Source organism: Macaca nemestrina, chromosome 7 (assembly GCF_043159975.1).
Source record: "Macaca nemestrina isolate mMacNem1 chromosome 7, mMacNem.hap1, whole genome shotgun sequence".
NCBI lineage: Eukaryota > Metazoa > Chordata > Mammalia > Primates > Cercopithecidae > Macaca > Macaca nemestrina.
The window spans coordinates 108,897,700-108,918,089 of NC_092131.1; the positions used below are offsets into that span (position 1 = coordinate 108,897,700).

Consider the following 20,390-nt stretch of genomic DNA (forward strand, 5'->3'; position numbering starts at 1 on the left):
AGGAACACTTTTACACTGTTGGTGGGATTGTAAACTAGTTCAACCATTATGGAAAACAGTATGGCGATTCCTCAAGGATCTAGAACTAGATGTACCATATGACCCAGCCATCCCATTACTGGGTATATACCCAAAGGATTATAAATTATGCTACTATAAAGACACATGCACACGTATGTTTATTGCAGCACTATTCACAATAGCAAAGACTTGGAATCAACCTAAATGTCCATCAGTGACAGATTGGATTAAGAAAATGTGGCACATATACACCATGGAATACTATGCAGCCATAAAAAAGGATGAGTTTGTGTCCTTTGTAGGGACATGGATGCAGCTGGAAACCATCATTCTTAGCAAACTATCACAAGAACAGAAAACCAAACACCGCATGTTCTCACTCATAGGTGGGAACTGAACAATGAGATCACTTGGACTCAGGAAGGGGAACATCACACACCGGGGCCTATCATGGGGAGGGGGGAGGGGGGAGGGATTGCATTGGGAGTTGTACCTGATGTAAATGACGAGTTGATGGGTGCAGCACACCAACATGGCACAAGTATACATATGTAACAAACCTGCACGTTATGCACATGTACCCTACAACTTAAAGTATAATAATAATAAATAAATTTAAAAAATTTAAAAAAAAAAAAAAGATATTTTGCCCACCACAATGGGATAGCTAAAGTTTTCTTTGGTCTGACAATTTCCTTGTAGTCTTTCAAGAACAAATTTCAAAACAGTATGATTTCCAGCAATAATTTGTGAAACTATTTAGAACATTCATTTTAAACCCCAGATCAAGGTGTTACATTTTGGGATCTCATTCTAGAGTTTCTCTCTGTGTGTATCACTGTGCTGTAGCTAATTCCAAAAAGGAACCTATTAACACAAGTATTAGAGTATTATGCTGTACAGTACAGGCATAAAATGTAATCTACTAAAATTTGTGCACATTAGGTGCAATGGTTAGTACTTTGGTGTACTTGAGTGAAGATATAATGCCCCTGAAGCTCTGTGGGCCTTGGGGGTTACCTGTGGTCTCTAATTTATGGTCCCTCTGGGAGAATGCAGCAGAAATCTTTCTAGGCTGGTAAGAAATAGGTGCTTGGGGTAGGGTAGGAAGGAGGTGGAGAAGCAAATGCTGCCCTTTCTAGTTCGGAATCCTTAGAGAGTCCTAAGAGAGGTTTCATAAGAATATAGCATCAGTTGCTACACTTGTCATTGCAAACTCAGAATTTCCAACAAAATTCCTTATTTGCGAAATAAAGGAAAGTTGTGGCAGTGGAAGTGTCCAGAGCATCACTTTGTCTCCATGTGCCACAGTATCTGTAGCTGTGCATGCCCAAGCTGTGTTGCAAACCAGAGATACATAAATGCAGCCCCAGCTTCAGTATTGATAATCTATAAGAGTCCATTCATATACAGGAGAGATTATACAAGTATATTCCTGAATATACTATGGAAACATTGCAAACATGTTGAGTGCCATAAGTGGATGTAACCACAATGAACTTGGAGTATGCATATGGCTACATCTTTTTTTTCCATATAATTATTTGAGCTGCTTCCTGCTTTATTAACTGGGGGCTCAAAACATCCACCTCACCATCATCCACTCTAAAGAGCAGGAGTGGGGACCACTCTGCAACCCACCCCACCTCAAGTGGAGAGAGGACCAAGTTCTGATGAGCATACCCCTGTTGTTACTTCTCACTGCCTTCTCACTGCCATTCAATGCCTTACTGAAGACTGGCTACACTAGTTCAGTGGTTAGTGGATTTCATTTTACCTGGAAATGGGGATGGTCATTCACTCTTTTGAAGGAAGTTGCCTTTAGTGATTCTAAGATGAGGAGCTCTTTTGAGGGAGACTTGCCCCCTGATTCAAACATGCCTACATCTATACGTCCAGTACCGTAAAAGCCCTGTATTAAGGGATGGCAGGGTCTTTTCAGTCCCATCCAAGAGATGTCATCATCAATGGCCAAACTCAGTCTCTATCGGAGAAGTCTGCTATATGGAGAAGGAGGTGTTTCTGTCAGTGAGCCTTGGAGATCTAACACTGTATCATATTCCAGAGATTGCTAAAAGTTCTGTTTCTCCATGGGAATGTCTGAAGGCTCAGACTCTCAGCCTTAGGACCATGGGCTATTGTCTATATGTGTTGACTTCCTCATACTTAACCCAAATAATAATAATAGCTCATACTTATTAAGTACTTCCTGAATGCTAGGCATTATTCTAAGTGCCATTTCATGAATAAATTAATGTAATCCTCACACTAACCCTGGGAAGTAAGTGCTGTTTTTATTTCCACATTTACAGAGGAGATTTAAATAACCTGCCCAAGGTCACAGAACTGAATTTAACCTCAGACAGTCAGGTTTCAGAAAGTGCACTCTTAACCACTCTACTACACTATACATGGGTATGGAAAGGCTGTAAGCTTTGTCAGATAATAAAATGATGCTGCAGACAGCAGTAGCTAAAGCATGGTAGCTTTTAGTAACACATGAGCACAAGAATTGCTGTGGTATTGGAGGGACATTATACTTCCAGACACCATTGTAGAAAATCTAACTCTGGAACAGTAGGGCAGACCTTCTACATAATCTTAGTTGGCAAGGGCCAGAGATCAGGGAAAAGCAGGGAATTAACTGAAAGAGACACAACTGAAGGGAGTCAGAGAAAGGAAATCCTCCATGGCTATTGGTTTTCTACTACTCCAGCAGCCTGGGGTGGATCCCTAGCATAGGGATGGATCCGGCTTAACGAGGACAGACTCTGACAGTCGCATTTCAGAATTCTGCCCACCTCAGCAGAAGACGCTAAAGAAAAAAAATTCAGGCACTCAAGAAAAGATCAAATGTTCTTTTGTTATGAAGTCTAGTTGTAACAGGGACATGCATTCACAGCACATAGATGAAGATGAAGAAATTCTACTCCTGGTGTGCAGGAGATCATGCCTCAAATGGCAGGAGCAGAAGGCATACCCAGGCCACAAAGACCACACCACCCTCCTGGAGAATTCAGACTTTGGTTCAGTGGCTTTCCTCGGGTTCACTCTGTCGGGAGATGGAGATTTGGGCTTTGGGCCTGAAAGAATATGGAACAGAACATGTCTGGGTACAGTGCCTTGGCTCCCGGGTGACTGCTGTCTTCAGACATAACCCACTGATCAGCACTTAGCATATATCCTTATAGCCAGAACTGGCCCCTGAGCCCTAGATAAAGAATTATCTTTATCAGGGGTATTTTGGAGCAAATGGAGAATTTCTAAGAGAAGTCATGGATGTCAGCAGGGAGATCTAATACCTGAATTCACTGATGAGTCATTTTTTTTTTTTTATACCAGGGTTTATAGGATTAAAGGCAATGCTGGAAGAGGTAAAGGGAAAATAATTTTAAGATAAGTATATCATAATTTGGTAAGGATATTTTTGTAGCATGAACACATTTTTATATGAGCACAGAGGGCGGCCTGGTATACTTGCAGAAGGGGCTCCCAGGGCTCCTTCCTGACTTTACAGAAGGGACATTTGATGTGACCCTTGAAGGATCCCTCATATTATGGATCCTATGAATGGCTAGAATCTGACAATTTTCCATTCAGTATTTCTCTTGGAGGTGTTCTTTTCTTTTCCTTGTCATCACTCCTACTCTGGGCAAAAGTCACCCCATCTCACGTCTGTCTCCAGACCTCCAGACCATCTTACGATTATACTGTTCCTAAAATGCCATCTTTTATATTTTAGTCCCCTCCGTGGATCCTTAATGCTTTCAAATCTCCTCGCTTGCATTCAAGGATCTTCTTGTCTTCAGAAAAGATCTATCTCTTATTTAAACTCCCAGCTTTCACCCTTTCTGGACAAGGCTGCATACTGCTCCATATAGATAACGAATTTATTTCTGCTGTTTCTCTTTTGTTATGTTGTTTCCCGAATTTTCTCCTGTTTACATCACACCATCCTTTAAATTCATCTGAGATTTCACTTTTCCACAATTCCTTGTTTGCCAATTCTAGTTTGCAGTGGCCACCAACAATTTATTTTTATGCTAGAAATGCAGTCATTTGTTATATAAAATAATCACAAAACTCAGCTCATAGTACAACTTGGATATGAAGTTAAAATAAAATTTTAAAATTTGCTTGTAGCAACAATATTATTTCTCCTGAGTCTCTACTTGCTGGTTATTGGGAGAGAGGACTGGGGAGGGGAATTGCCTAAATGTCTGATCCACATGAAAGCTTGGTCCAGTCCTATTATATAAATAATCTCGTAGATAATGGCCTGTCTCTCTTGCATAAAAATACTCAGTTTATTAGATAATCTTTCATTCCTGGCTTCTCTACATAAGTTGCTCCCGTGTTTTACATATCCTCATGGTTTCAGGAGGGGAAGGAGAACTTGTTTTCAAGATGGTTTGGGAAATGGGTGCCTTTTGTCATTTGTTGGCTGTGGCAGCCTTCTTCTTTTCCTTTCTCTTCCCTTCTCCTCCTCTCCATCCTCCTCTTCTCTATTCCTCCTATCCTTCTCCTCCTCTTTCTTCTTTTCTGAGCTTCCCAGACTGGCTACCCTCACTGACTGACACTTCCTTTTATTACCTCTATCAGGTTAGAGTCAAGTCTTGCTGATATGGAATCTATTCTTATTAACTTCATCTAATCAATTGTACAGTTTAACTCTTGGATAACAATTCTACATCCTTCATTGCATTCCCACTTTAAGTCTACAAATGCCAGTGATAACACTTGTTCGGTGTGTTTCATGCATATAGAAGCTACATCTCCAATAAGATAACAAGCTCATTGAATGACAGTGGTGGTTTATGTTTTTGTTTTGTGTTCTCCCTAGCATGTGACCTAGGGCAAAGCTCATTAAGTATATTTCATAAATAAATGTTGTCTTCAATTTAACTGAAATGAAAAAAATGCTTCTCAGGGAAAGGAAAGCAGAAGAATGTTTGGCATTTTGCTCCCTAAATGTCAAATAAACTGTTTAAGACACAAGAATCCCTAGCTTGTCTTGAGCCGGGATGTGGGACCTAGCTGAGCCAGATTAGGCAAGCTTAGTGTTGACACTGGAAGAATGTGAAGTGAATGAAAGCATTTAATGTAAGCAGTCAGTGTCCCCCATGTGTACTAGAAAGCAGTATTCTATAATAGAGTGCTTATTACTTTGAGAATCAGTCTTGGCTCTGTCATATCCTAGTGTGTGTCTTTGGACTAGTGGCTAAAAACTTTCTACGTCACAGTTTTTTTTTTTTTTTTTTTTGTATTTTTTTTTTTATTATTATACTTTTAAGTTCTAGGGTACATGTGCACAACATGCAGGTTTGTTACATATGTATACGTGTGCCATGTTGTGTGCTGTACCCATTAACTCGTCGTTTACATTAGGTATATCTCCTAATGCTATCCCTCCCCCCAACCCCTCCCCACAATAGGCCCCGGTAAGTGATGTTCCCCTTCCTGTGTCCAAGTGATCTCATTGTTCAATTCCCACCTATGAGTGAGAACATGTGGTGTTTGGTTTTCTGTTCTTGTGATAGTTTGCTGAGAATGATGGTTCCCAGCTGCATCCATGTCCCTACAAAGGACACAAACTCATCGTTTTTTATGGCTTCATAGTATTCCATGGTATATATGTGCCACATTTTCTTAATCCAGTCTGTCACTGGTGGACATTTGGGTTGATTCCAAGTCTTTGCTATTGTGAATAGTGCTGCAGTAAACATACGTGTGCATGTGTCTTTATAGCAGCATGATTTATAATCCTTTGGGTATATACCCAGTAATGGAATGGCTGGATCAAATGGTATTTCTAGTTCTAGATCCTTGAGGAATTGCCACACTGTTTTCCACAATGGTTGAACTAGTTTACAGTCCCACCAATGGTGTAAAAGTGTTCCTATTTCTCCTCATCCTCTCCAGCACCTGTTGTTTCCTGATTTTTTAATGATTGCCATTCTAACTGGTGTGAGATGGTATCTCATTGTGGTTTTGATTTGTATTTCTCTGATGGCGAGTGATGATGAGCATTTTTTCACATGTCTGTTGGCTGTATGAATGTCTTCTTTTGAGATGTGTCTGTTCATATCCTTTGCCCACTTTTTGATGGGGTTGTTTGTTTTTTTCTTGTAAATTTGTTTGAGTTCTTTGTAGGTTCTGGATATTAGCCCTTTGTCAGATGAGTAGATTGCAAAAATTTTCTCCCATTCTGTAGGTTGCCTGTTCACTCTGACAGTCGTTTCTTTTGCTATGCAGAAGCTGTTTAGTTTAATTAGATCCCATTTGTCAATTTTGGTTTTTGTTGCCATTGCTTTTGGTGTTTTAGACATGAAGTCCTTGCCCATGCCTATGTCCTGAATGGTATTACCTAGGTTTTCTTCTAGGGTTTTTATGGTTTTAGGTCTAACATTTAAGTCTCTAATCCATCTTGAATTAATTTTTGTATAAGGAGTAAGGAAAGGATCCAGTTTCAACTTTCTATATGGCTAGCCAATTTTCCCAGCACCATTTATTAAATAGGGAATCCTTTCCCCATTTCTTGTTTTTGACAGGTTTGTCAAAGATCAGATGGCTGTAGATGTGTGGTATTATTTCTGAAGGCTCTGTTCTGTTCCATTGGTCTATATCTCTGTTTTGGTACCAGTACCATGCTGTTTTGGTTACTGTAGCCTTGTAGTATAGTTTGAAGTCAGGTAGCGTGATGCCTCCAGCTTTGTTCTTTTGACTTAGGATTGTCTTGGCAATGCAGGGTCTTTCTTGGTTCCATATGAATTTTAAAGCAGTTTTTTCCAATTCTGTGAAGAAAGTCATTGGTAGCTTGATGCGGATGGCATTGAATCTATAAATTACCTTGGGCAGTATGGCCATTTTCACAATATTGATTCTTCCTCTCCATGAGCATGGTATGTTCTTCCATTTGTTTGTGTCCTCTTTTATTTCACTGAGCAGTGGTTTGTAGTTCTCCTTGAAGAGGTCCTTTACATCCCTTGTAAGTTGGATTCCTAGGTATTTTATTCTCTTTGAAGCTATTGTGAATGGGAGTTCATTCATGATTTGGCTCTCTGTCTGTCTGTTACTGGTGTATAAGAATGCTTGTGATTTTTGCACATTGATTTTGTATCCTGAGACCTTGCTGAAGTTTCTTATGAGCTTAAGGAGATTTTAGGCTGAGATGATGGGTTTTCCTAAATGTACAATCATGTCATCTGCAAACAGGGACAATTTGACTTCCTCTTTTCCTAACGGAATACCCTTTATTTCTTTCTCTTGCCTGATTTCCCTAGCCAGAACTTCCAACACTATGTTGAATAGGAGTGGTGAGAGAGGGCATCCCTGTCTTGTGCCAGTTTTCAAAGGGAATTTTTCCAGTTTTTGCCCATTCAGTATGATATTGGCTGTGGGTTTGTCATAAATATCTCTTATTATTTTGAGATACGTTCCATCAATGCTGAATTCATTGAGAGTTTTTAGGATGAAGAGCTGTTGAATTTTGTCAAAGGCCTTTTCTGCATCTATTGAGATAATCATGTGGTTTTTGTCTTTAGTTCTTTTTATATGCTGGATTACGTTTATTGATTTGCGTATGTTGAACCAGCCTTGCATCCCAGGGATAAAGCCCACTTGATCATGGTGGATAAGCTTTTTCATGTGCTGCTGGATTCGGTTTGCCAGTATTTTATTGAGGATTTTTGCATCAATGTTCATCAGGGATATTGGTCTAAAATTCTCCTTTTTTTGTTGTGTGTCTGCCAGGCTTTGGTATCAGGATGATGTTGGCCTCATAAAATGAGTTAGGGAAGATTCCCTCTTTTTCAATTGATTGGAATAGTTTCAGAAGGAATGGTACCAGCTCCTCCTTGTACCTCTGGTAGAATTCGGCTGTGAATCCGTCTGGTCCTGGACATTTTTTGGTTGGTAGGCTATTAATTATTGCCTCAATTTCAGAGCCTGCTATTGGTCTCTTCAGGGATTCAATTTCTTCCTGGTTTCATCTTGGGAGAGTATAAGTGTCCAAGAAATTATCCATTTCTTCTGGGTTTTCTAGTTTATTTGCGTAGAGGTGGTTATAGTATTCTCCGATCGTAGTTTGTATTTCTGTGGGGTCGGTGGTGATATCCCCTTTATCATTTTTTATTGTGTCAATTTATTCTTGTCTGTTAGTCTTGCTAGTTGTCTATCAATTTCGTTGATCTTTTCAAGAAACCGGCTCCTGGATTCATTGATTTTTTGGAGGGTTTTTTATGTCTCTATCTCCTTCAGTTCTGCTCTGATCTTAGTTATTTCTTGCCTTCTGCTAGCTTTTTCATATGTTTGCTCTTGCTTCTCTAGTTCTTTTAATTGCGATGTTAGAGTGTCAATTTTAGATCTTTCCTGCTTTCTCTTGTGGGCATTTAGTGCTATAAATTTCCCTCTACACACTGCTTTAAATGTGTCCCAGAGATTCTGGTATGTTGTATCTTTGTTCTCATTGGTTTCAAAGAACATCTTTATTTCTACCTTCATTTCGTTATGTACCTGGTAGTCATTCAGGAGCAGGTTGTTCAGTTTCCATGTAGTTGAGCGATTTTGATTGAGTTTCTTAGTCCTGAGTTCTAGTTTGATTGCACTGTGGTCTGAGAGACAGTTTGTTATAATTTCTGTTCTTGTACATTTGCTGAGGAGTGCTTTACTTCCAACTATGTGGTCAATTTTGGAATAAGTGCGATGTGGTGCTGAGAAGGATGTATATTCTGTTGATTTGGAGTGGAGAGTTCCGTAGATGTCTATTAGGTCCACTTGGTGCAGAGTTGAGTTCAATTCCTGGATATCCTTGTTAACTTTCTGACTTGTTTATTTGTCTAATGTTGACAGTGGGGTGTTAAAGTTTCCCGTTATTATTGTATGGGAGTCTAAGTCTCTTTGTAAGTGTCTAAGGGCTTACTTTATGAATCTGCGTGCTCCGGTATTGGGTGCATAGATATTTAGGATAGTTAGCTCTTCCTGATGAATTAATCCCTTTACCATTATGTAATGGCCTTCTTTGTCTCTTTTGATCTTTGATGGTTTAAAGTCTATTTTATCAGAGACTAGGATTGCAACCCCTGCTTTTTTTTTGTTTTCCATTTGCTTGGTAGATCTTCCTCCATCCCTTTATTTTTAGCCTATGTGTGTCTCTGCATGTGAGATGGGTCTCCTGAATACAGCAAACTGATGTATCTTGACTCTTTATCCAGTTTGCCAGTCTGTGTCTTTTAATTGGACCATTTAGTCCATTTACATTTAAGGTTAATATTGTTATGTGTGAACTTGATCCTGTCATTATGATATTAGCAGTTATTTTACTCGTTAGTGGATGCAGTTTCTTCCTAGCCTCGATGGTCTTTACATTTTGGTATGTTTTTGCTATGGCTGGTACCGGTTGTTCCTTTCCTTGTTTAGTGTTTCCTTCAGGATCTCTTGTAGGGCAGGTCTGGTGGTGACAAAATCTCTAAGCATTTGCTTGTCTGTAAAGGATTTTATTTCTCCTTCACTTATGAAACTTAGTTTGGCTGGATATGAAATTCTGGGTTGAAAATTCTTTTCTTTAAAAATGTTGAATATTGGCCCCCACTCTCTTCTGGCTTGTAGAGTTTCTGCTGAGAGATCTGCTGTTAGTCTGATGGTCTTCCCTTTGTGGGTGACCCGACCTTTCTCTGTGACTGCCCTTAATATTTTTTCCTTCATTTCAACTTTGGTGAATATGACAATTATGTGTCTTAGAGTTGCTCTTCTCAAGGTGTATCTTTGTGGCGTTCTCTGTATTTCCTGAATTTGAATGTTGCCCTGCCCTACTAGGTTGGGGAAGTTCTCCTGGATGATATCCTGCAGAGTGTTTTCCAACTTGGTTCCATTTTCCCCATCACTTTCAGGCACACCAATCAGTTGTAGATTTGGTCTTTTCACATAATCCCATATTTCTTGGAGGCTTTGTTCATTTCTTTTTACTCTTTTTTCTCTGCATTTCTCATCTTGTTTCATTTCATTCATTTGATCTTCAATCACTGATAATCTTTCTTCCAGTTGATCGAGTCTGTTACTGAAGCTTGTGCATTTGTGACGTAGTTCTCGTGTCATGGTTTTCATCTCTATCAGTTCTTTTATGGTCTTCTCTGCACTGATTATTCTAGTTATCCATTCATCCATTATTTTTTCAAGGTTTTTAGTTTCTTTGCACTGGTTACGTAGTTCCTCCTTTAGCTCTGAGAAGTTTGATCAACTGAAACCTTCTTCTCTCAACTCGTGAAAGTCATTCTCCGTCCAGCTTTGTTCCCTGGGAGATGCGCTCTTATTTTTTCAATTTCCAGCTTTTCTGCACTGCTTTTCCCCCATATTTGTGGTTTTATCTGCCTTTGGCCTTGATGATGGTGACGTACTGATGGGGTTTTGGTGTGGGTGTCCTTTCTGTTTGTTAGTTTTCCTTCTAACAGTTAGGACCCTCAGCTGCAGGTCTGTTGGAGTTTGCTTGAGGTCCATTCCATACCCTGTTTGCCTGGCTATCAGCAACGGAGGCTGCAGAAGATAGAATATTGCTGAACAGCAAGTGTTGCTATCTGATTCTTGCTTTGGAAGCTTTGTCTCAGGGTGTACCCAGCCGTGAGAGGTGTGATGTGTCGGTCTGCACCTCAGTTGAAAATGCAGAAATCACCTGTCTTCTGTGTCACTCACGCTGGGAGCTGGAGGCTGGAGCTGTTCCTGTTTGGCTATCTTGGGCGCCACCCCTCCTAGGTCACAGTTTTCTCTATTTATAGAGTGAAGGTAATAATCCTGACCTACCTAGTTCAAAGGGTGGTGGTGAAAAGAGAATGTCAGTGATTACCCCTGGGAAACTAGAAAGCATGATCTGGATATCAGGCTGCCTTAATCAGATAGCATCATATGCTAAGAACAGAAGTCTACTTACATTAGCTCAGGATAAAGGGGATTCACTGGATGGATATATGGGTTTTTAAGGGAATTTAAGCATAAGCAGGCCTTGAGGGCCTGGAGCCAGAAATCAGAAAATGAGGAACACTGGTTACTTATTCCTATTTAAATGCATAATTTACTATCTTTCCTCCTCCTTTCTTATCGAATTCATTCTTCTTTGCTGTGGGAACTGGCTTGCTTTGCTTCAACATGAATCTTATAAAAGAAATGGCGAGTCCAGCCCTAGATTGATATGAGTTCTTAACTCTCTTGGTTCCAGCTCTTTTGTTGCAATTTCAAATTCCTGGGAAAGATTGACCTGGTGTGTACCAGATGTTTGCCTCTGGATAGTCAGCTGTGGCCAAGGGGGCTGGTCACATGTACAAATCTGGCCACCCTACAGCTGACATTCTAACGTGTCCTCCGCTAATTAGCTCTTGTTAATTTTGTGAAACTTCATTGGTTTATGGAATTTAAGGGAGTTGAGAGTTAGCTAGCCGGCCCGTTCAGTCCCTAGAGAATGTTGCCATTGAGCCTAATGCAAAGAAGTTGCTTGCATCCTGCTTAGACACTTTCCTTTGGTTGGTTTCGAAGAGTGAGATATAGAGAAAACTAGCCATGGCTGGAGGAAGAGGAGGTGATGTAATTTTGTAATTGATGATCCTTCCTATGGCCAGATGGAGGATACAGTCCTCATTTCAACAGAGAAAAGTCATCTGGCCTGGCATGGTGGTTCATGCCTGTAATCCCAGCACTTTGGGAGGCTGAGGCAGGCAGATTGCCTGAGCCCAGGAGTTTGAGACCAGCATGGGCAACATGACAAAACTGTCTCTACAAAAAATTAGCTGGGTGTAGTGGCGCATGCCTGTAGTCCCAGCTGCCTGGGAGACTGAGATGGGAGGATCACCTGAGCTCTGGAGGTCGAGGCTGCAGTGAGCTGTGATCATGCCATTGTGCTCCATCCTGGGTGACAGAGTAAGACACTGACTAAAGAAAAAGTCATCCAGTTTTAGTCTTCTTCAGTTTGACTTGCTTCTATTAGTGTAACCTTGTTTAATTTTGCTAAGAAAACAAAAATGTGGATGCAATATAGGATTTTGGAATGTTTCACAGCAAAATAATACAACTAATCTCAGAAGAATGTTTGTTGATTATATTCTATTTATTCCCTATCTACTTCCAAAAAGGATTTAAGGAAGTTTATAAAGGCCCAAAGTGTAAACAATAAAATACAAAAGTCAAGTAGCAAAAAGAGGAAAATTGTATTTAAAAATCCTGGCTGATAATTTATCAATATCTATTTGTGAAAAAAAATAAAGCTAGATTTCTAACTTAAATGATTCATCTAAATAAATTCCAAATATAACAAATAGTTAAATATGACTGCTAATCTATAAAGGAACTAGGAAAATACATTTAAGTATTTATCTGTTCTCAGAGCAGAGTGGGAAAGCATTTCTAAGCCAATTAATAAGGAAAGAAACCTTAAGGGGAAATATTAATAGAGCTGACTACATGAAAATGTAAAACTTTTTGACTTTACAAAGTACTAAAAACAAAATGAAATGGGGAAAATATTTCCAACAGAAATGAAGAAGAGTTGATAATTTCTCTATGAAGTTTAATAGTTTCATCTGATGAAAATAATAAAAAGACAAAAATGCCAATGGATAAAGGATATAAAACAAGAAATTTTTGTAGAATTAATACAAAAATTTGAAGAATTAACACATGAAAAGATATTAAACAATAAAAAGAAAATGCAAGCTGGGCATGGTGGCTCACACCTCTAATCCCAACACTTTGGGAGGCTGAGGTGGGTGAATCACTTGAGGTCAGGAGTTTGAGACCAGCCTGGCTAACATGGTGAAAACCCATCTCTATTAAAAATGCAAAAACAAATTAGCCAGCCATGGTGGCAGAAGCCTGTAATCCCAGCCACTCGAGAGGCTGAGATAGGAGAATCTCTTGAACCTGGGAGGTCCAGCCCACGTGACAAAGCAAGACTCTATCTCAAAAAGAAAATGCAAATGAAAACAATGAAGTATTTCTGATTGGGAAAAAAAACTAGAAAATTATAGTGGAGGGCAATTTTGCAATATTTTGAATAGTCTATAAAATGTGTATAACCTTGGATGCAGAAATTTAATTCCAGAAAGAGTTCCTTGGTAAATAATCAAGATTTGTGTGAAGATTTAGATACAAAAGATCTATGTTATCTATTCTTTTGTTGAGTAGAAACTATTTTCCAAAGTTTTTAGAATGAATATTTATTACTTTCATAATAAAAATATAAAATTATGGTGTGTGTGAGTTTGGTTTCTTTTTTTTCTTTTCTTTTTTTTTTTTTTTTTTTTTTTTTTTTGCGACAGAGTCTTGCTCTGTCACTCAGGCTGGAGTGCAGTGGCACAATCTTGGCTCACTGCAACCTCCACCTCCCAGGTTCAAGCAGTCTCCTGCCTCAGCCTCGTGAGTAGCTGGGACTATAGGCATGCGCCACCACACCCAGCTAATTCTTGTATTTTTTGTAGAGACAGGGTTTCACTGTTTTGGCCAAGCTGTTCTGGAACTCCTGACCTCCAGTGATCCGCCCGCTTCAGCCACCCAAAGTGCTGGGATTACAGACGTAAGCCACCATGCCTGGTGGCTATATTGCTTTTTTGTATCTGTTTTCTTTAATTATGAAGTTTGACATATCAAAAGTAGATTTTTGATGAATAAAGTAACACTTTTCTCAACTAGTATCTTGCTGTGGAAATTCTGGTGGGCGGAATCAATAATTTGGTAAAAAGATCAATGAGTCATCAATATTTGTACAAACACTTTTTATTATGAGAGCAACTTAAGGCATTTACTTAGAATTTATTTGCTTTTGTTGTAGACAGAATTTGAACAAGCTATGTTTTCTGCCATCCATCCTACAGCCAGTTGAAGGCAGGTACTTGGTACCAGTGAAGATATGGGAGGGAGCCTGACAGGGGAGGAAAGACAGATGAATTAAAAACAACAATGACAGGGAATTAGGTGACTCCCAGATAAAGGCAAGTGGGGTGTGGTCTCATGAGATTCTGGTTAACCTATTTCACCTTCTGTTGGCCTCTCTCACTGGGTGATGTGCATGTGGCCTTTTCCCTCTGTCCCCAGGACTGCCCTCCAGATACAGAAGATTTCAGAGCCCAGCAGTGCTCAGCCTACAATGATGTCCAGTATCAGGGGCGTTATTATGAATGGCTTCCACGATATAATGATCCTGCTGCGCCGTGTGCACTCAAGTGTCATGCACGAGGACAAAACTTGGTGGTGGAGCTGGCACCTAAGGTACTGGATGGAACTCGTTGCAACACGGACTCCTTGGACATGTGTATCAGTGGCATCTGTCAGGTAAGCACACTTTCCTCCGGAGCCCCTGCTTCAGGGATGTGCTACGCCTACTGTCAATAAACAGAACCCTTTTCTTCTGTACTTTTATTCATGCAGATGAAAATATTGCTATTGGCCATGTACAGTGGCTTACACCTGTAATCCCAGTTTTGTATTTTTGTACACCAAATACAAATTATATTTGTATCCCAATTTTGTATTTTTAGTACAGATGAGGTTTCATCATGTTGGCCAGGCTGATCTTGTACTCCTGACCTCAGGTGATTCGCCTGCCTCAGCCTCTCAAAGTGCTGGGATTACAGGCATGAGCCACCGCCCCTGGCTATAGATTAGTGATTCTCTAACTTGAACATGCATCAGAGTCACCTAGAGGGCTTGTGATAACAGAATGTTGTGCTCATCCCCCAGAGTTTGTGATTCAGTAGGTAAGGGATGGTGCCCAAAGATCTGCATTTCTAACAAGTTCCCTGGAGATACTGAAGCTGTGGGTCTGGGGAATATACTTTGAGAACCACTGTTTTGGAAGAGTAATACTGGAGAGTCTCTTATTAAATTAAGCTTTCTTATTAAAATTAATTCATTGTTTTGGATCTTTGGGAATAATGATTTATTTACTGAAAAACTAACATGAATGCATTCCAGCAGATTTTTCAGGGTGGTCTCTGCAGAGCTATGACAAGTGTGACTGGGATAAACCTCAGTGGCTTGTAATGAGTGTAAGGATTCAAGACACTTTCGGCCAGGTGTGGTGGCTCACCCTGTAATCCCAGCACTTTGGGAGGCCAAGGTGGGTGGATCACTTGAGGTCAGGAGATCAAGACCAGCCTGGCAACATGGTGAAACCCCATCTCCACTAAAAATACAAAAATTAGCTGGATGTGATGGTGTGTGCCTGTAATCCGAGCTACTAGGGAGGCTGAGGCTGGAGAATCACTTGAACCCAGGAGGTGGAGGTTGCAGTGAGCCAGGATCATGCCACTGCATTCCAGCCTGGGTGACAGAGCAAGACTGTCTCAAAAAGAAAAAAAAATTAAAAAGACACTATGACAGGTTGTGAGGCAGGGATGGCAGGGAAATGATAGGATTCTGCATCTATTCTTTTGACTTCTGAAAAATGTTTTTAAAAAATAATGAATGTGTCTAGTATTTCACCTACTCTGTTGTGCTCATAACAAAAACAATAGTAACAACAGCAGACAAGCAACCTGACCACCTACTAAGTGTGAAGCACTACCAGGAGTTTCAGACTTAAAGTGCTCAAAGGTGAACCTTCATCCTGCTTTTCAAACTAGCTTCAACTTTGTTCATCCCTTTATCTAAAAAATGGCTTCTAGTTGCTCATCCCAAAACTTTGACATCATTCTGCCTTTATTTCAACCCACACATTTGATCCATTGCCACGTCCTGTCAGTTTTCCCTCCAAAGATTACTTTTAATTTAGCACATCTTGCCATCTTTACTGCCTTTCTTGTAGCCTAAGTCCTTATTAGCTAATCTAAATCGCATTAACAGCTTTCTGTTCTGTTCTCCCAGCTCCCACTATGATTCCCTCCAGTTTGTTATTCACACAGCAGCCAAAGTGATTATGTTAAAAGGCAATCAGAGCTTGTCATTCTTGCATTCCCCAAAGCCCCTCAATGGCTTGTCCTTGCATTAATGATGAAATTGAGGATTCTTTTTTTTTTTTTTTTTTTTGAGGCGGAGTCTCGCTCTGTCGCCCAAGCTGGAGTGCAGTGGTGCGATCTCGGCTCACTGCAAGCTCCGCCTCCCGGGTTCACGCCATTCTCCTGCCTCAGCCTCCCGAGTAGCTGGGACTACAGGCGCCCACAACCGCGCCCGGCTAATTTTTTGTATTTTTAGTAGAGACGGGGTTTCACCGTGGTCTCGATCTCCTGACCTTGTGATCCGCCCGCCTCGGCCTCCCAAAGCGCTGGGATTACAGGCTTGAGCCACCGCGCCCGGCCGAAATTGAGGATTCTTGTCAGTCTCCTGTAGGCTCTTCCGGCACTATCCACCTCCCTGCCCTTTTAAAACAGACTCAATTTCTTTCTTTCTCTCTTTTTTTTAAGAGACGGGGTCTCACCCTGTCACCCAGGCTGTAATACAGCAACATGATCATGCCTCATTGCAGATTCATCCTCCTGGGCTCAAGCAATCCTCCTGCCTCAGCCTCCTATGTAGCTGGGACTGCAGGCATGTGCCATCATGCTCAGCCAATTTTTTGTTTGTTTGATTTTTGTAGAGATGGGGTTCTCACTATGTTGCTCAGGCTGGCCTTGAACCTCCCAAAATACTGGCATAACAGGCATGAGCCACCATACCTGGCCTGACTCAATTTTTAGAGCAATTTTAGATTCACAGCAAAATTTAGTGGAAGGTGGAATTTTCCCATAGGACCCCCCTGCTTCCTTATATGCACCGCCACCCCTGCTTATCAACATTCCCCACTAAAGTGATACAGTTATTACATTCGATGAACCTACGTCGACACATCATAATCACCCAAAGTTCATAGTTTACATTAGGTCTCACTCTTGGTGTTGTAAATTCTATGAGTTTGGACAAATGTATAATGACATGTGTCCACTATTATAGTATAATGCAGAGTAGTTTCACTGACCTAAAAATCCTCCATGCTTTTCTCTTTCATCCCTCTCTCCTCGTTAACTCCTGGCAACCGTGGATCTTTTTACTGTCTCCATAGTTTTGCCTTTTCCGGAATGCCATAGAGTTGGAATCATATAGTATGGAGTCTTTTCGGATTGGCTTCTTTCATGTGGTAATATATTACACATTTCAGTTTCCTCAGTGTCTTTTCATGACTTGATAGCTCATTTTTTTTTTTTTTTCATTTAAAACATTTAAGAGAAAAAATTAAATTAATGGAATGTTTCACAAATTTCCATGTCCTCCTGGCACAGGGGGCATGCTAATCATCTCTGTATCATTCCAATTTTAGTATATGTGCTGCCGAAGCGAGCACAGTAGCTCATTTCCTTTTAACACTGAATAATATTCCATCGTCTGGATGTACTGCAGTTTATTTATCCATTCACCTACTGAAGGACACTTTGGTTGCTTTCTACTTTTGGCAAAAGGTCAAAGCTTACCATGTAATTCTTCCATTTTATAAACAGTCTATTGTTGCCCTTTACTGCCATCAGTTAAGTTTTGGGCTCTTTGACCAAATGATAATAGTAATCCTTCTCAGTGGGATTATGCTTTTGTTTTCCGAGTTCTTGACCATGATCATGCATTGCTTTTATAATTAAAATGAATCGTTATTAAAAGTAATTTAGGTTGGGTGCATTGGCTTCTGCCTATAATCACAAGACTTTGGGAGGCCAAGAGAGGAGGATTCCTTGAGCCTAGGAGTTCGAGACCAGCCTGGGCAACATGGGGAAACCTTGTTTCTACAAAACCTTTTTAACAATTAGCTGGGTGTGGTGGCCCAAGCCTATGGTCCTAGCTACTTGCTACTCAGGAACCTGAGGCAAGAGACTGGCTTGAGTCCAGGTGGTCGAGGCTGCACTGAGCTATGATTGCACTACTGTACTCCAGCCTATGATAGGGCGAGATCCTGTTTCTAAAAAATAAAAATAAAAATATAAATAAATAAATTTAGTCTGGGTTCAAGGAGTGCACTCTGGATAAGGTGATGTTTGGACAGTGAGGTTTTGAAAATTTGAGTAAACGTTAGATAAACCAAGGTGAGGAAGAATGACAAGCAGAAGGGACAGGAATGTAACAGCAGGTACAGATGTGTTTAAGGGTCCAGGAGTACATTCTGGAGAGTTGAGGTGAGAATACCCACGGAATAGTGCTAGGAGATGAGGCTACCAGTGGAGGTGGAAACCAATTGTTAACTTATTCTGAAAGTTGAGAGAGGAGCTGTTTCATAATTTTATAAAGAATTTCAGCTTGTCTTTAGAAAGGTCATTTCAGTGGCAAAGTGGCAGGTTATTTGCAGAGGACAGGGATCTAGCCAAACAATAGAAGGTCAAGTATGGGATAATAAGAACTTAAAATAAGGCAAGAGGTAGAATGAATTCAGTGGAGACAAATTCTAAAGGTTAAGGATGCATTTTTTTTTTTTTTGAGACAGGGTCTTGCTCTGTTGTCCAGGCTGGAGTGTAATGGTGTGGTTACAGCTCAGTACAGCCTTGAGCTCCTGGGCTCAAGTAATCCTCCCAACTTAGTCTGCACTCTACCCCCAAGTAGCTGGGACTACAGGAATGTTCCACCATGCTAGGATAATTTTTATTTTTTGAATTTTTTGTAGAGATCAGGTGTAACTTTGTTGCCCAGACTGATCTCCAACTCCTGACTTCGAGCAACCTTCCTATCTTGGCCCCCCACAATACTGGGGTTATAGACGTGAGCCACTGAACCTGGCCCTGGAAACAGATCTTTTAGGACTGAATGTTTGGTTGGATATGGGGAGCGAGAAAATGATATCTAGATTTCTGATATCATGATTTAACTAGATAGATAGTGAGACCATTCATCAAGACAAAATATTGGGTTAGAACCAGGGGCATGGGGCAAAGGTGATGAGCTAGATGTGCCTGTGAATATTAAGTTGATATATGAATTTAGAGCTTAGGAGAGAAATCTAGACTAGAAATATAGATATAGGGCTGTCACATGGTTAAATCTAATCATCTAATGTCCTTGGGGACTGAGTAAGAAGGACAGGTTGTACTCTCAAGTACAGAGTCCTGGTGCCCATGATTGACGGGACAAGCACAGGGAGAGATGCCCCTGATGGGGCATTAATTTAATTTAATAATTTATTTGTGGAAGCATCACTCTAATCTCTGCCTTCATCTGCACCTCACCTCCTCTTGTCTATCTCTATGTTTTCCCCTCCTTTCATAAGGACACCTTCATATGATTTCATCTCAACATCCTTAATTACATTTGCAAAGATATTTTTCCAAATATGGTTACATTCACAGGTTCTAGGTGCCATGTCTTTTTTTGGGCAGAGTGCACAATTCAACCTACTACACATAGTAAGGAAGGAATAGGCTGAAATGAGTAGGGATGGTGAGCATAAATCCATCTTTCAAAAAGTATGAATCAGAAGAATAGAGGGAAAGATACAACTACAGCCAGAGGGGGATGTCAGGTCCAGGAAGAATGTCTTCAAGATCAGAGATACTTGGAAAAGCACTGGAGCAGATACAGTTTTTAGGGTACCTGAAGCATATATAATTAGAAGGGCCCTCTTTATTTATTAATTTTTGCGACAAGGTCTCTGTCACCCAGACTGGAGTACAGTGGTGCTATCATGGCTCGTTGCAGCCTCAACCTCCTGGGCTCAAGTGATTCTCCCATCTCAACGTCCTGAGTAGCTGGGACCACAGGTGTGCCAACACTGGCTAATTTATGGCAGATTCTTACATAGAAATCCTTCCCAGTTGCAGTCCAGCTTCCCCTCCCCAACTCAAACATTTCAATTCTCAGCAACTCTCAGCATTTGTGGGAGCCCAGACTGGGAACAGCAGGTAGGCAAGACAGAGGGAAAAGGAGAGAGTGGTTGACTGTGAAACTTAAGCTTCATTAACTTCATGGTAAATCCATGAATGAACAAGTATATATGTTGCTAGGCCCTTGGATGAGTGGAGTATTGACTGAGAGGTAGAAATATACAACTAATGCAGTGAAGTTCCTGGGCTCTTCAAAGGAGTTGATAACAGAAACAAAGGAGACAGATTGCCCATGGACAAGGAGGAGGGACACCTCTTCCCTTGAGGCAGGTAGGAAGAGTGAAATATGGGCCACTGATCAGTTTGTATGGGAATGGACAGGAGGGTGAGATATTGTTTGATGGCCTCAATTGAGTGAAATATGAAGCAAAGGCATCTAATCAGAATGAGGGGGCAGGATTTTGAGGAGGAATGAGAAATTTGAAGATGCTCTGAAGAAAATGGAGATGACAAAATATGGTTAGAGAACCCTATGCAGCTAGAGGGAGTAGAAAACCATTGCCTTTGGCACAGTTGGTGTGTGAAGCTAAGGTCGCTTTGACTTTGGGTCAAGGTCATGGACCTACTTGG

General features: G+C 40.6%; 1 protein-coding gene and 1 non-coding gene across 8 annotated transcripts in view; one reads left to right on the plus strand and one right to left on the minus strand.

The window, feature by feature from the left end:
• The window catches only part of LOC105497462 (ADAMTS like 3), a 434,450-nt gene that overhangs the window by 189,151 nt on the left and 224,909 nt on the right, over positions 1 to 20,390 (plus strand). For all 7 annotated transcript variants that reach the window (XM_024797846.2, XM_024797843.2, XM_071100796.1 and 4 more), the window contains exon 6: positions 14,089 to 14,325. In XM_024797846.2, coding sequence (XP_024653614.2) covers positions 14,089 to 14,325 — 237 coding nt within the window. The remainder of the gene's footprint in view (positions 1 to 14,088; positions 14,326 to 20,390) is intronic.
• LOC112429443 (U6 spliceosomal RNA) lies at positions 17,202 to 17,308 on the minus strand. The gene has a single exon (XR_003021673.1). It is a non-coding gene; the product is annotated as a U6 spliceosomal RNA (small nuclear RNA).